Raw genomic sequence first — 16,737 nt, 5'->3', positions numbered from 1 at the left:
TATTTTGCAATGTTTCACAGATGCAGCCAATGAGCATTGGAGATTTTGCTATAGCAGGAAGTGGCGGCACCTCGCCGACAGGCCCATGTGGCACCCGGAACGTTCTAGCCTTGATTGACAGACACCTCTTGTGACTACCTACCCCAAAAAGGACAAAAGGGGTATATGGTAGTGGACGCCCCCCTCTCCTCGCCTCGTCTCAAACACATGCGGCCTGCTGGTCTTACTTTAGCACACTATCACCCCTCCTCGCTCTAGTGGGCATTCCTTCTGGAACTTTCTCAATGGGGGTTTCGAGAAACTTTGCTCGCAAGTATAAAAAAGGCTGAAGAAGGCCCGACGCTCGGCAGATAAACCGAAAGCAGCGACGAGAAGTCAACGCCAGAGAGAGCACAGCTCAACAAACTCAAAGCCAACTCGAGTGGAGTAGATCTCCATACGCTTCAAGACTTTAAAAAGACTTTTTGCATAGACGTTTCATACAGAAGACAATCATCAAGGTGAGAGGAATGAAATTCAAAGTTTTGGAATTCAAATTTGTTGGAATTTAATTTTGAAATGCTTTACAAAATTTTAAAGTGGATTTTAAAATTAAAATTTTAGAGTGGCGTTAATGGTCAATATGATTTTTTATTTTTAGTTATTTTTTTATTATTATTTTTTTTTTTTGCATTTTCTAATTTACTAATTATTTCAAACATTTTTCTCATATTCAGAATTAAAGCCAAAAATGTAAGCAAATTTAGTCAGTTTCTTATAGAAGCTAAAAGCACATGTCTGCAAGCATGCTGACTCTAGGAGACGTCTAATGACAGATGTAGATTTTCAGACCATTTGTTAACTCAAAATATCCTAAAACTGAGAATAGATTGTATTACATGAGTAAAACCCCCTAAAATGGGTTAGATAGGATACTTTATGTTGGATAATTGCACCATTTGCCTGCTGCTTCTGTAACATGTGACACTCCTTCCCCCACTTTGATATTCGTAGTGACAGGTGCTGAACATGTGCTATTGATTCGACGACTAGACGACTTGGATCAGCTGTTGCTTCATTATCATTCATTCAAAGTTTAAAGGCTTTGGCCAGGGATAAAAGTGATTTACTTGCATTTCGAAAAAGTTACAGTAATTAGTCGTCTTTTATTTCTTTGTTTACCTTTTTAGTTTAGAATAATCTGCAGTTTTAATTCATTAGAATTTGAAAATGTGGTGATGAAAGTAATGAAAGCATTGTACCACACAACATTAATGGTAAATGTAAATGCAAAGTAAATGCATAAAATAAAATACGTATTAAACTTATTTTATTTCAGTTAGTTTTCCAAGGCAACATTTGTCATTTTCATTTAGTTTAATCTGATGTACTAAAATAACTAAAACAGAAATAAAAAAAATTCATAAAATGAATGTAAATTACAAAAACAACAAAATTACTAAAATCTTAAACTAAAATTAACATCAAAGCAGAAAATATAAATATAAAGTCTAATTCAAAATATTAAAAACTATAATAGTCTCAACGATATCACAATGTAGCAAATTTAATATTTTTACATTTATTTTTCAACTTTAAGAATGTAGTGATAAAAGGAATGAATGTATTAGTTAGTATATTAGCATTAGAACATTTTAGTATACAAAATATTTTGTTTGTACCATCAGAGGAATATTGTAGACAGAATAAGTTAATTATTAAAAGTACAGGTGTCATTCCACAATATATATATTTAGCAAGAATAAAAAAACTAAAAAAGTTTTTTTTTAGTAATTTTTGTTATTTGTAAGATTAATTTTGGATGAGAAAAGGTCAATAGTGAGAATAAAGACATATTATTTATTTGTGTTATTTACCATATTTAATTTTTGCAGCTTTGCGGAATATTCCGAGTTTGCATTTCACTATTTTTGTCCATTTCTAGTCTAGAACTAGAGTAACTATCATGCTTATCCGCAATTTCTCTCAATTTGGAAACAAGAGGTCTTAATCAATAAATGGAAAACAAAGTAACTTATTTGAAAAAGTAACTCTTTTAAAAGGAATGCGTTACTTAGTTACTTGAAAAAAGTAATCTGATTACGTAACTCGAGAACATTGAGTACGTTTACATGGACAACAATATTCCGATTTTAACGCGATTAAGACAATACTCTGATTAAGAAGCAACCATGTAAACTGATATTTTTGATTAATTTAATCCGACTAAAGTCATAATCGGAGTAAACACAAATCGAATTAAGACAGGTGGAGTATTCCTATTTTAGTCGCATTATGGAAGACATGTACACACCTTAATCACACTATTCCCCTTGTGTAGGACTTTTCGCCACATTTTGTGACAGAATACACACTAATGCTGCGTTCCAGGCAGGTTTTGAGCTCGTAAATCACCTCTTCAAACCACGACTCAGGTCTTTGTAGCGTTCCAGGCAAGTCACGCCAAGCATTTATTAATTTTAGCTATATTATTAATAATTTGATTGCAACGTTATATTGTCTTACACTCTATTTTTCCACCGTGTGCCACTTGCATAAACACCGCACCCCAGAGGCTTTATTGTTGTTTCGCGGGCTTGTCACCTCAGAACTCAGAACTGGGAGTACGTCGATTTAGTACGAGTTCACGAGTGGGAATTCACGGGTTTGAGTGCCTTTCCAGTGCACTTTCACGGGTAGAAGTTTGGAAAAAACACGGGTAACGGGTTGCCTGGAACGCGGCATAACGCTCTCAGTTGGTCGCACATGCTTATGCTTTGGTTTCAATTTTTTTTTTTTTTTTTTTGCTACAACATGGGATTAATCAATGCTCATTGCTGATAAATGGTTTGTCTGTTATCATAATTTATAGTTTTATGGAAACGTAGTTAACATTCAACCCGTTCTTTTTCATTAGTATTATTTGTGATTTTAATTTTGTGAACAGGATTTCCGCTATTGGAATGTCTTAGGATGCTTTTCACTTTTACTATCGAATTCATGATCTTGGTTTTGCTTACATATATAGGCTACACCTATCAATTTTAAGATTAAAACAATTTTTTAAAAGATGGATTTGTTATTTTTAATTAAACAGCATAACAACAATAAAATAAAACCAGCTTATATAATTTATTAACAAAAACTAATAAGACGAGGCATGGACTCCATCACATGCTGTGTTAGTTGCCGACTAAACAATTTATTACAGGGCACGCAAACACTGAGCAATCAAATCAATTAATAAAAAAATAAATAAAAGAAAGCCTCTAAAGCGTAATGTGAGGTAAACGGCAAAGATAACAGGGTTTTCAAAATGAAAACAAACAAAAAAAAGTAAAACTAAACTGGCTTTCGATTTGCGTGTGTTTTTTTTTCCCCCTAAAAACTGACTGGCTCTTAACGCTCGCTGTATGGAGCAGACGCTTTGGAGCAGCATAGCATGCACTCGCACAAATGCGACCACGGCAAATTTTAACTCACACATTCTAAAAAAAATTGTTGCATATGTCCAGAGCCACTTCAAGCTTTTGTAAAATTAAAACCGAAACATCCAAAAGTCTATAACGAAGATGAACTGATCTAATGATGTGTGTCATTAATCGATCTATGTACTATGACATGTAAAACGGGAACATGAAAGGAATATTCTAAAAGCAACTCATGTAAACAGCTTAATCATATTATTGTCTTATTCAGAATAAGGTCATTAATTAGATTACTGGTGTCCATGTAAACGTAGTCAGTGTTTGTAATCCTTATTATACATCTTTTATGCAGATGCCTGAGAACGCCACACAGCCCATGATGGAGGAGGAAGTCGAGACCTTTGCCTTCCAGGCTGAGATCGCTCAGCTGATGTCTCTGATCATCAACACCTTCTACTCCAACAAAGAGATCTTCCTCAGAGAGCTCATCTCCAACTCTTCAGACGTAAGTCAAGCAGTGCATTCTAGTCTAGTTTTTAAACACCAATCGTCTTGTTTTTAAACCATCAATCATTTTGTTTTTAAACCATCAATCATTTTGTTTTTAAACCACCAATCATTTTGTTTTTAAACCAGCAATCATTTTGTTTTTAAACCACCAATCGTCTTGTTTTTAAACACCAATCGTCTTGTTTTTAAACCACCAATCGTCTTGTTTTTAAACCATCAATCGTCTTGTTTTTAAACCATCAATCATTTTGTTTTTAAACCATCAATCATTGTGTTTTTAAACCATCAATCATTTTGTTTTTAAACCACCAATCATTTTGTTTTTAAACCACCAATCGTCTTGTTTTTAAACACCAATCGTCTTGTTTTTAAACCATCAATCATTTTGTTTTTAAAACATCAATCATTTTGTTTTTAAAACATCAATCATTTTGTTTTTAAACCACCAATCATTTTGTTTTTAAACCACCAATCGTCTTGTTTTTAAAACATCAATCATTTTGTTTTTAAAACATCAATCATTTTGTTTTTAAACCACCAATCATTTTGTTTTTAAACCATCAATCGTCTTGTTTTTAAACCATCAATCATTTTGTTTTTAAACCACCAATCGTTTTGTTTTTAAACCACCAATCATTTTGTTTTTAAACCACCAATCGTCTTGTTTTTAAACCATCAATCATTTTGTTTTTAAACCATCAATCGTCTTGTTTTTAAACCATCAATCGTCTTGTTTTTAAACCATCAATCGTCTTGTTTTTAAACCATCAATCGTCTTGTTTTTAAACCATCAATCATTTTGTTTTTAAACCACCAATCGTTTTGTTTTTAAACCACCAATCATTTTGTTTTTAAACCACCAATCGTCTTGTTTTTAAACCATCAATCATTTTGTTTTTAAACCACCAATCGTTTTGTTTTTAAACCACCAATCATTTTGTTTTTAAACCACCAATCGTCTTGTTTTTAAAACATCAATCATTTTGTTTTTAAAACATCAATCATTTTGTTTTTAAACCACCAATCATTTTGTTTTTAAACCACCAATCGTCTTGTTTTTAAAACATCAATCATTTTGTTTTTAAACCACCAATCATTTTGTTTTTAAACCACCAATCGTCTTGTTTTTAAACACCAATCGTCTTGTTTTTAAACCATCAATCATTTTGTTTTTAAAACATCAATCATTTTGTTTTTAAAACATCAATCATTTTGTTTTTAAACCACCAATCATTTTGTTTTTAAACCACCAATCATTTTGTTTTTAAACCACCAATCGTCTTGTTTTTAAAACATCAATCATTTTGTTTTTAAAACATCAATCATTTTGTTTTTAAACCACCAATCATTTTGTTTTTAAACCATCAATCGTCTTGTTTTTAAACCATCAATCATTTTGTTTTTAAACCACCAATCATTTTGTTTTTAAAACATCAATCATTTTGTTTTTAAACCACCAATCGTCTTGTTTTTAAACCATCAATCATTTTGTTTTTAAACCACCAATCATTTTGTTTTTAAACCATCAATCGTCTTGTTTTTAAACCATCAATCATTTTGTTTTTAAAACATCAATCATTTTGTTTTTAAACCACCAATCGTTTTGTTTTTAAACCATCAATCATTTTGTTTTTAAACCACCAATCGTTTTGTTTTTAAACCACCAATCATTTTGTTTTTAAACCACCAATCGTCTTGTTTTTAAACCATCAATCATTTTGTTTTTAAACCACCAATCGTTTTGTTTTTAAACCATCAATCATTTTGTTTTTAAACCATCAATCATTTTGTTTTTAAACCACCAATCGTCTTGTTTTTAAACACCAATCGTCTTGTTTTTAAACCACCAATCGTCTTGTTTTTAAACCACCAATCGTCTTGTTTTTAAACCACCAATCATTTTGTTTTTAAACCACCAATCATTTTGGTTTTAAACCACCAATCGTCTTGTTTTTAAACCATCAATCATTTTGTTTTTAAACCATCAATCATTTTGTTTTTAAACCACCAATCATTTTGTTTTTAAACCAGCAATCATTTTGTTTTTAAACCACCAATCGTCTTGTTTTTAAACCACCAATCGTCTTGTTTTTAAACACCAATCGTCTTGTTTTTAAACCACCAATCGTCTTGTTTTTAAACCATCAATCGTCTTGTTTTTAAACCATCAATCATTTTGTTTTTAAACCATCAATCATTGTGTTTTTAAACCATCAATCATTTTGTTTTTAAACCACCAATCATTTTGTTTTTAAACCACCAATCGTCTTGTTTTTAAACACCAATCGTCTTGTTTTTAAACCACCAATCGTCTTGTTTTTAAAACATCAATCATTTTGTTTTTAAAACATCAATCATTTTGTTTTTAAAACATCAATCATTTTGTTTTTAAACCACCAATCATTTTGTTTTTAAACCACCAATCGTCTTGTTTTTAAAACATCAATCATTTTGTTTTTAAAACATCAATCATTTTGTTTTTAAACCACCAATCATTTTGTTTTTAAACCATCAATCGTCTTGTTTTTAAACCATCAATCATTTTGTTTTTAAACCACCAATCGTTTTGTTTTTAAACCATCAATCATTTTGTTTTTAAACCACCAATCGTTTTGTTTTTAAACCACCAATCATTTTGTTTTTAAACCACCAATCGTCTTGTTTTTAAACCATCAATCATTTTGTTTTTAAACCACCAATCGTTTTGTTTTTAAACCACCAATCGTCTTGTTTTTAAACCATCAATCATTTTGTTTTTAAACACCAATCGTCTTGTTTTTAAGCCACCAATCGTCTTGTTTTTAAACCACCAATCGTCTTGTTTTTAAACCACCAATCGTCTTGTTTTTAAACCATCAATCATTTTGTTTTTAAACCACCAATCATTTTGTTTTTAAACCACCAATCATTTTGTTTTTAAACCATCAATCATTTTGTTTTTAAACCACCAATCGTCTTGTTTTTAAACCATCAATCATTTTGTTTTTAAACCACCAATCATTTTGTTTTTAAACCATCAATCATTTTGTTTTTAAACCACCAATCATTTTGTTTTTAAACCACCAATCATTTTGTTTTTAAACCACCAATCGTCTTGTTTTTAAGCCACCAATCGTCTTGTTTTTAAACCATCAATCATTTTGTTTTTAAACCACCAATCATTTTGTTTTTAAACCACCAATCATTTTGTTTTTAAACCACCAATCGTCTTGTTTTTAAACCATCAATCATTTTGTTTTTAAACACCAATCGTCTTGTTTTTAAACACCAATCGTCTTGTTTTTAAACCACCAATCGTCTTGTTTTTAAACCACCAATCGTCTTGTTTTTAAAACATCAATCATTTTGTTTTTAAACCATCAATCATTTTGTTTTTAAACCACCAATCGTCTTGTTTTTAAACCATCAATCATTTTGTTTTTAAACCATCAATCATTTTGTTTTTAAACCATCAATCATTTTGTTTTTAAACCACCAATCATTTTGTTTTTAAACCACCAATCATTTTGTTTTTAAACCACCAATCGTCTTGTTTTTAAACCATCAATCATTTTGTTTTTAAACCACCAATCGTCTTGTTTTTAAGCCACCAATCCTCTAGTTTTTAAACCACCAATTGTCTTGTTTTTAAATCACTGATCGTTTTGATTTTAAACCACCAATCTTCTTGTTTTTAAGCCACCAATCATCTAGTTTTTAAACCATCAATTGTCTAGTCTTTAAACCACCAATCGTAATTCTTTTAAACCACCAAACATCTTGCATTCTCCAGTGCATTTATGTACCTGTATTTGTTCCAAAAATTCACACATTGTATATTTTCGAAAACAGGCATTGGACAAGATCAGATATGAGAGCTTGACAGACCCAAGCAAACTCGACTCCTGCAAAGACCTCAAGATCGAAATTACCCCAGATCAGAAAGAGCGCACACTCACAATCGTCGACACTGGCATCGGCATGACTAAAGCTGACCTCATTAACAACCTGGGCACCATCGCCAAATCCGGCACAAAGGCTTTCATGGAGGCCCTGCAGGCCGGAGCAGACATTTCTATGATTGGTCAGTTTGGTGTGGGTTTCTATTCCGCCTACCTGGTGGCCGAGAAAGTCACGGTGATCACCAAACACAACGATGACGAGCAGTACATCTGGGAGTCTGCAGCTGGTGGTTCCTTCACAGTGAAGCCAGACTTTGGTACGAGCTTTCATAAGTGTACAAATCAAATGGATTTTAGTTCAAAAGTACTGGATAGCTTAACATATGCATTTGTTTTGTAATTACAGGCCCATCCATTGGACGTGGCACCAAAGTCATGCTCCACCTTAAAGAGGATCAGTCTGAATACATTGAGGAGAAGCGCATCAAGGAAGTTGTGAAGAAACACTCTCAGTTCATCGGTTACCCCATTACGCTCTTTGTAAGTCCCTCTGAACCGCAAACGTTGGTTCCTCTCAGCTTGAACAAATGAAGCAAAAATTTTATATATCATCTTGCAGGTTGAGAAACAGAGAGAAAAGGAGGTTGACCTTGAAGAAGGAGAAAAGGAGGAGGAGGTGGCCGCCGGCGAAGAGAAAGACAAAGACAAACCCCAGATTGAGGACTTGGGAGCTGATGAAGATGAAGACAGCAAAGATGGCCAGAACAAGAGGAAGAAGAAGGTCAAGGAAAAGTACATTGACGCTCAGGAACTGAACAAGACCAAGCCCATTTGGACCCGTAACCCTGATGACATCACCAACGAGGAGTACGGCGAGTTCTACAAGAGTTTGAGCAATGACTGGGAGGATCACCTGGCCGTTAAGGTTGGTAGGAGTATTGAGTCAGAAATGGATGGAATTCTAATTGAGTAGACTAGTTGATTAAACCACCAATCGTTTTGTTTTTAAACCACCAATTGTTTAGATTTTAAACCACCAGATGTCTAGTTTTTAAACACCATTTGTCTAGTTTTTAAACACCAATCGTCTAGTTTTTTAACCACCAATTGTTTTGTTTTTAAACCACCAGATGTCTAGTTTTTAAACACCATTTGTCTAGTTTTTAAACACCAATCGTCTAGTTTTTTAACCACCAATTGTTTTGTTTTTAAACCACCAGATGTCTAGTTTTTAAACACCATTTGTCTAGTTTTTTAACCACCAATCGTTTTGTTTTTAAACCACCAGATGTCTAGTTTTTAAACACCATTTGTCTAGTTTTTAAACCACCAATTGTTTTGTTTTTAAACCACCAGTTGTCTAGTTTTTAAAAACCAATCGTCTAGTTTTTACACCTCAATCATCCTGTTTTTAAAACATCAATCAATTTGTTTTTAAAACCACCAATCATCTAGATTTTAAACCATCAGTTGTCTAGTTTTTAAACACCATTTGTCTAGTTTTTAAACCACCAATTGTTTTGTTTTTAAACCATCAGTTGTCTAGTTTTTAAACACCATTTGTCTAGTTTTTAAACCACTAATTGTTTTGTTTATAAACCACCAGATGTCTAGTTTTTAAACACCATTTGTCTAGTTTTTAAACACCAATCGTCTAGTTTTTTAACCACCAATCGTTTTGTTTTTAAACCATCAGTTGTCTAGTTTTTAAACACCATTTGTCTAGTTTTTAAACCACCAGTTGTTTTGTTTTTAAACCACCAGTTGTCTAGTTTTTAAAAACCAATTGTCTAGTTTTTAAACCACCAATTGTTTTGTTTTTAAACCACCAGTTGTATAGTTTTTAAAAATCAATCGTCTAGTTTTTACACCTCAATCATCTTGTTTTTAAAACATCAATCAATTTGTTTTTAAAACCACCAATCATCTAGATTTTAAACCATCAGTTGTCTAGTTTTTAAACACCATTTGTCTAGTTTTTTTAACCACCAATCGTTTTGTTTTTAAACCATCAGTTGTCTAGTTTTTAAACCACCAGTTGTTTTGTTTTTAAACCACCAGTTGTCTAGTTTTTAAAAACCAATTGTCTAGTTTTTTAACCACCAATCGTTTTGTTTTTAAACCATCAGTTGTCTAGTTTTTAAACACCATTTGTCTAGTTTTAAAACCACCAATTGTTTTGTTTTTAAACCACCAGTTGTATAGTTTTTAAAAACCAATCGTCTAGTTTTTAAACACCATTTGTCTAGTTTTAAACCACCAGATGTCTAGTTTTTAAACACCAATCGTCTAGTTTTTAAACACCATTTGTCTAGTTTTAAACCACCAGATGTCTAGTTTTTAAAAACCAATCGTCTAGTTTTTAAACACCATTTGTCTAGTTTTAAACCACCAGATGTCTAGTTTTTAAACACCAATCGTCTAGTTTTTAAACCACCAATTGTTTTGTTTTTAAACCACCAGTTGTATAGTTTTTAAAAACCAATCGTCTAGTTTTTACACCTCAATCATCTTGTTTTTAAAACATCAATCAATTTGTTTTTAAAACCACCAGTCATCTAGATTTTAAACCATCAGTTGTCTAGTTTTTAAACCACCAATCGTCTAGTTTTTAAACATCAATTGTCTAGTTTTTAAACCACCAATCTTCTTGTATTCAAACCTCCAATCATATTGTTTTCAAGCCACCAGTCGTCTTGATTTTAAACCAATATTCTCCTTGTTGCAGCACTTCTCAGTTGAGGGCCAATTGGAGTTCCGCGCTCTTTTGTTTGTACCCAGAAGAGCCTCCTTTGACCTTTTCGAGAACAAGAAGAAGAGAAACAACATCAAGTTGTATGTGCGCAGGGTCTTTATCATGGACAACTGTGAGGAGCTCATTCCAGAATATCTCAGTAAGTTTCTCAGGAGTTCATTTACGACGTTTCATAAAAACTAAACATCTGATATTAATTTGACCTGAGACCTCAGATGTTAACGAGTTAAACTTTTCTCCCAGACTTCATTAAGGGTGTTGTAGACTCTGAGGATCTGCCGCTCAACATCTCCAGAGAGATGCTTCAGCAGAGCAAGATCCTGAAAGTCATCCGCAAGAACCTGGTCAAAAAGTGCCTGGAGCTCTTCACCGAACTCTCTGAGGACAAAGACAACTACAAGAAATACTACGAGCAGTTCTCTAAGAACATCAAGGTGTGTGTGATTTGTGGGTAGTTTTTGAAATCACAGATGTGATGCTGTTGTTATATTTCCAAGCAAAAATGTCTTTTCCAATTGTAGCTCGGCATCCATGAAGACTCTCAGAACCGCAAAAAACTCTCAGAGCTGCTTCGCTACTACACATCGGCTTCTGGTGACGAGATGGTGTCCCTCAAGGACTACGTGTCTCGCATGAAGGACAGCCAGAAGCACATCTACTACATCACTGGTTAGTATTTGGTTAATGAGTTTCAATATTACTTTAACACTCAGATCATTTTCTTACAAATCTTGCTCTTCACCAAAGGTGAGACCAAAGATCAGGTGGCCAACTCTGCTTTTGTGGAGCGCCTGCGCAAAGCTGGTCTGGAGGTGATCTACATGATTGAGCCCATTGATGAGTACTGCGTACAGCAGCTGAAGGAATATGATGGCAAAAACCTAGTATCAGTGACCAAGGAGGGTTTGGAGTTGCCTGAGGATGAGGAGGAGAAGAAGCAGCAAGAAGAGTTGAAGACCAAATATGAGAACTTGTGCAAGATCATGAAAGACATTCTCGACAAAAAGATTGAGAAGGTATAAGCCTTTAGCAATACTAGACTTTGATTTTAAAGTGAAAACTCTTCAGAACTGTTTAATAAATGTGAATAATGAATAAATGCGTATCCAATCAGGTCACCGTCTCAAACCGTCTGGTGGCTTCACCTTGCTGCATCGTCACAAGCACATACGGTTGGACAGCCAACATGGAGAGGATCATGAAGTCTCAGGCCTTGAGAGACAACTCCACCATGGGCTACATGACCGCTAAGAAGCACCTAGAAATCAACCCCGCCCATCCCATCGTCGAGACCCTCAGAGAGAAAGCAGAAGCCGACAAGAACGACAAGGCAGTGAAAGACTTGGTGATCCTGCTGTTCGAAACCGCTCTGCTCTCCTCTGGATTCACCCTGGAAGACCCACAAACACACGCTAACCGCATCTACAGGATGATCAAACTTGGTCTTGGTAAGTTAGAAGACTACAGAAATTATACTTTTAAACACACTAGCCTAGATTATATCACCATTAGTAATGGATGAATGGTTACTGGCAATGCCCATTAAATAATAGTCCACCACTACAGTTTTAACAATAAAAGTTCATTATTGGCATCTAGAACCTTTAACATTAATGGAACCTTTCCAATGCATAGTGGAAAAAAGTTTCTCAATATCATTAAAATGTCCTTCTCACTAATTTAAAATTATTCTTTTAAGAATTATCTCCTAAAACATACAAGTCCACCACTACAAAATTAAAGGGTCTTTATTGTCTTTGATGATTCGGTTCCATGAAGAACCTTTAACAGCCATGGAAAAGGCACTAAATGTTCTTTTTTAATGGAAAAAAGGTTCTTTGGATTGTTAAAATGTTCCTCACACTAGTAAAAAATGGTTCTTTAAAGAATTGTCCAATAAAAGGTTCTTTGGGAACCCAAAATGGTTCTTCTATGGCATGCATTTTTAAATGTGCAGTCATTAATGAATTTTTCATTGGAAAAATTACTTAATTATGAACCTTTCCTGATAAAAATTGTTATTTTAAGAAATATCTGCTAAAACATATCAGTTCACCACTACACTCTTAAAAAAATAGGTTAATTATTGGCATCTGTGGTTCCATTAGATCATTAAAATGTTCTTCACACTAATAAAAATTGTTATTTTAAGAATTGTACACTAAAACATATCGTACGGTGACGCATTGCTGCCGCACACTTATTTTTTTTCCCACTCAGCTATGTCGTTATAACGAGATCTTTTCTCGTAAAAACGACATCTTTTCTCGTAAAAACGACATAATTTTCTCGTTAAAACGACATCTTTTCTCGTAAAAACGACATAATTTTCTCGTTAAAACGACATCTTTTCTCGTTAAAACGACATCTTTTTCTCGTAATAACGACATAATATGTCATAAAAACGATCTGATGTTCCTGTTATAGATGATATGATTATGTTATGTGAGGGAGCTAAGCGTTTGTCCGCGCTGCCTTCGCCACAGTCCTGACCTAAAGGAGGATGCACGCTGCTGGAGTTATATAGAAATACACTGTTTTAATCATTTTAATGTAATGGTTTCAATTGTAGCAGCTGTTTATTAGGATTAATCTCCATACTAATTTGCCCTTAGACCCAGAGGATTTAAGATGATCAGATCAAAAGTGTTATTTCTGACTCTGAGCTTGGAATATTATTTGGATGAAAGTTTGATTTTACAAAAAATTTAAATAGTATCAGAAAATAAATTTAAAAAATGACACACGGTTTGATCGTGTTATGATTATGATGATTTCGTTCTGTTTAAAAAATGAAAATAAATAAATAAAGCCATTCAGATTTTTGTTCATGAAAAGAGTGCTTATGCTTTAATATTTGTGCGTGAGCAGCCCGGAAAAGCCACTTTTCGACTCAGCCTGTCTTTACGGTCTGTCCCATCATGCAGAATAATGTTCGTCTGATGTACCGCTCTGCAAATTAGTCACAACAACGTTTCTTTGCAAGTCTCATATATAAAGCGCACTGCACTTCTCGGGTCGGCGGTACCAGCGCGATCCCTTACATTGTGATTACAGAGCAAAGAAATATAAATGTCTGCTTTATTTTATGTACTTCCACAATAACAACAAAACGTTACAAATTGCCTTTGTAAAAATACAGGGTGCGCTCTCGCAATTTATGTCTCTCTATGCAGCTTGAAAGGTCTACTTCAATAAAAGAATCGAAAACAAAATTGTGTTTATTTAATTCGTATAAATCCAACAAGAGGTAGGTAGTAATGTACAGTCTTTCCCGTGTGAGTTCATTATCTGTAACCATTGTGCTTACACTCAGAGCCAGCGCAGCATATTTCCACAGTATAATCCAGATGAAAAACCGGATTCGTGGCTTGATTCAGCTAAAGATAAAATTTAATAATATATAATAAATAATGTATACTGTGTATATAATCATACTAAGTATCAAGACAGCCCAGGCATGTTAAATTAATATTCAAGCAATAAGCTCATGTGTTTTACCCATGAACAAAAATACGAAGAATCAAGCTTTTCGTTTTTCCGTTTCTCAAACAAAATGAAATAATAATAATAATAATAGGCTACTCAAATTGTAGCCTACTCAAATTGTTATTATGCTTATTATTATAATATTATTATTAATATTAATAACTCAAATAACTCAAATTGTTATTGTGCTTATTATTATTAGGCGTATTATTTTTTTATTATAAAATCTTATTTAAGATAATCAAAACTATTAATTCTAAATAATCACATTTTTGATTGATTTAACAGCAAATCGAAATACGAGCAGAAATAAATAAATAGAATTCATAATAAGAAAAATATAATAATAGGCCTAATAATAATTATAGTAATAATAATAATAGGTTATTATAATAATAGATTATTATATTAATCTATTATTAATATAATAATAGATTATTATTATTAATATTATAATAATAATAATTATTATTATTATTATTTCGTTTTGTTTGAGAAACAGAAAAACGAAATTAAGCTAGATTTGTTTGTATTTTTGTATTTGTATTTATTCTGCATGAGTTGAAAAATGGCTTTTCATTGCCGCCCACTTATAATTAAAGCATAGCTCTCTTTTTACCCACGGACAAAAATACTAAAAGGTAGTTATTTTTAAACTTAATTTTTTTTTTCATTCATTTTGTCCATTTTTGAAACAGAACGAAATTATTATTATCATAATACAATCAAACCGTTTGTCATTTCTATTTTATTTCTTTATAATCGTAGGCCCTATTTCAATTTTCTGTGAAATCAAACTTTCATCCAAATAATATTCCAAGCTCAGAGTTGATTATTCAGAAATAACAGTTTTGATCTGATCATCTTAAATCCTCTGGGTCTGAGGGCAGATTGGAGATTAATCCTAATAAACATGCCGCTACAACTGAAACCATTACATTAAAATTATTAAAACAGTTTATTTCTATATATAGCTGCTAGTGTATTCTAACTCCAGCAGCGTGCATCCTCCTTTATGTCAGGACTGTGGTAAAGGCAGCGCGGACAAACGCTTATAACATAACATCTCATAACATAATCAATGATTGTTATTATTAATCATATCAGATCGTATGACATAATATGTCGTTATTACGAGAAAAAGATGTCGTTTTAACGAGAAAATTATGTCGTTTTTACGAGAAAAGATCTCGTTATTACGAGAAAAGATGTCGTTTTAACGAGAAAATTATGTCGTTTTTACGAGAAAAGATGTCGTTTTTACGAGAAAAGATGTCGTTATAACGACATAGCTGAGTGGGAAAAAAAATAAGTGTGCGGCAGCAATGCGTCACCGTAATATCGGTCCACCACTGCACTCTTAAAATTAAAGGTTATTTATTGGCATTGATGGTTCCTGGAAGAACCTTTAACATCCATGGAACCTTTCCAATGCACAAAGTGCTCTTTTAAATGGAAAAAAAAATGTTCTTTAGATCATTAAAATGTTCTTTACACTAATAAAAAATTGTTCTTTTAAGAACTATCCACTACTAAAACATATAGGTCCATCACTGCACTCTTAAAATTAAAGTTTTTTTATTGGCATTGATGGTTCCTGGAAGAACCTTTAACATCCATGGAAAATTTCCAATGTACAAAATGCTTGTTTTAATGGAAAAGAGGTTCTTTAGATCATTAAAACATTCTTTAAACTAATAAAAATGATTCTTTTAAGAACTAGACTTTCACTTTTTCAACTATCCACTACTAAAGCATATTGGTCCACCAAAGTTAAAGGTTCTTTATTGACTTTGATGGTTCCTAGAAGAACCTTTAACATCCATGGAACCTTTCCAATGCACAAAGTTCTATTTTAAATGGAAAAAAATGTTCTTTAGATCATTAAAATGTTCTTTACACTAATAAAAAATGGTTCCTTTAAGAACTATCCACTATTAAAACATATAGGTCCATCACTGCACTCTTAAAATTAAAGTTTTTTTATTGGCATTGATGGTTCCTGGAAGAACCTTTAACATCCATGGAAAAATTCCCAATGCACAAAATGCTCTTTTTAAAGGAAAACAATTGAAATAAAATGGTTCTTTACACTAATAAAAAATTGGTTCTTTTAAGAATTTTCCAATGCAAGGTTCTTTGTCAAACCAAAATGGCTCTTCTATGGCCTAAGTGTAGTCATAAATGAAATATGATTGGACAAAATGACTTAATTATATTTAATCTCTTCCCCTTTCAGGCATTGATGACGATGACTCCGCTGTTGAAGACATTACTCAACCCGCCGAAGAAGATATGCCAGTTCTGGAGGGTGACGACGACAGTTCTAGAATGGAGGAAGTCGACTAAAGAGTTTTAGTGTAAATAGCACTAAATTGTTAATGTATTTAATTTATCGTTTTTTGTAAAAAAAAACAATCTCAGCATCCCAAAGTGAACATTAACTAGCCAATTAAATTCTTGTAATGCTTTTTGTGTAGCTGCTGTAACCAGAAAATGGAATTTTCTGAGCCTTTTCTAATATAAGCTGTTTTTGTAAACCAAAGTTGAACGTTTTTAATAAATGACTAATGATAAATAACATCTGGAGTCAGTCTTTATTTCGATACAACTTTTGATTTCCCAAGCAAACACCCACAAGACGTCTAGAAATTTCATCTCCCTCAGGCTTGGCCCCGCCCTCTTCAGCGTTGCG

The 16,737-nt window shown here is 32.9% G+C and overlaps 1 protein-coding gene across 1 annotated transcript; it reads left to right on the top strand.

Annotated features, from left to right (window-relative positions):
* The first annotated feature begins 335 nt into the window (after positions 1–335).
* LOC141315362 (heat shock protein HSP 90-alpha 1-like) lies at positions 336–16,623 on the top strand. The gene is made up of 11 exons (XM_073832695.1): positions 336–500; positions 3,760–3,912; positions 7,749–8,115; positions 8,205–8,338; positions 8,418–8,723; positions 10,527–10,692; positions 10,797–10,987; positions 11,075–11,222; positions 11,301–11,569; positions 11,668–12,001; positions 16,282–16,623. Exons 2-11 carry the CDS (start codon positions 3,760–3,762, stop codon positions 16,389–16,391), a joined length of 2,178 nt encoding a protein of 725 aa, XP_073688796.1. The 5' UTR covers positions 336–500; the 3' UTR covers positions 16,392–16,623.
* The last annotated feature ends 114 nt before the right edge of the window (positions 16,624–16,737 follow it).

This window comes from Garra rufa, unplaced genomic scaffold, assembly GCF_049309525.1.
Source record: "Garra rufa unplaced genomic scaffold, GarRuf1.0 hap1_unplaced_024, whole genome shotgun sequence".
Taxonomy (NCBI): Eukaryota; Metazoa; Chordata; class Actinopteri; order Cypriniformes; family Cyprinidae; genus Garra; species Garra rufa.
The sequence above is the reverse complement of the archived record's forward strand: the minus strand, read 5'-3'. Positions and strand labels throughout refer to the sequence as shown.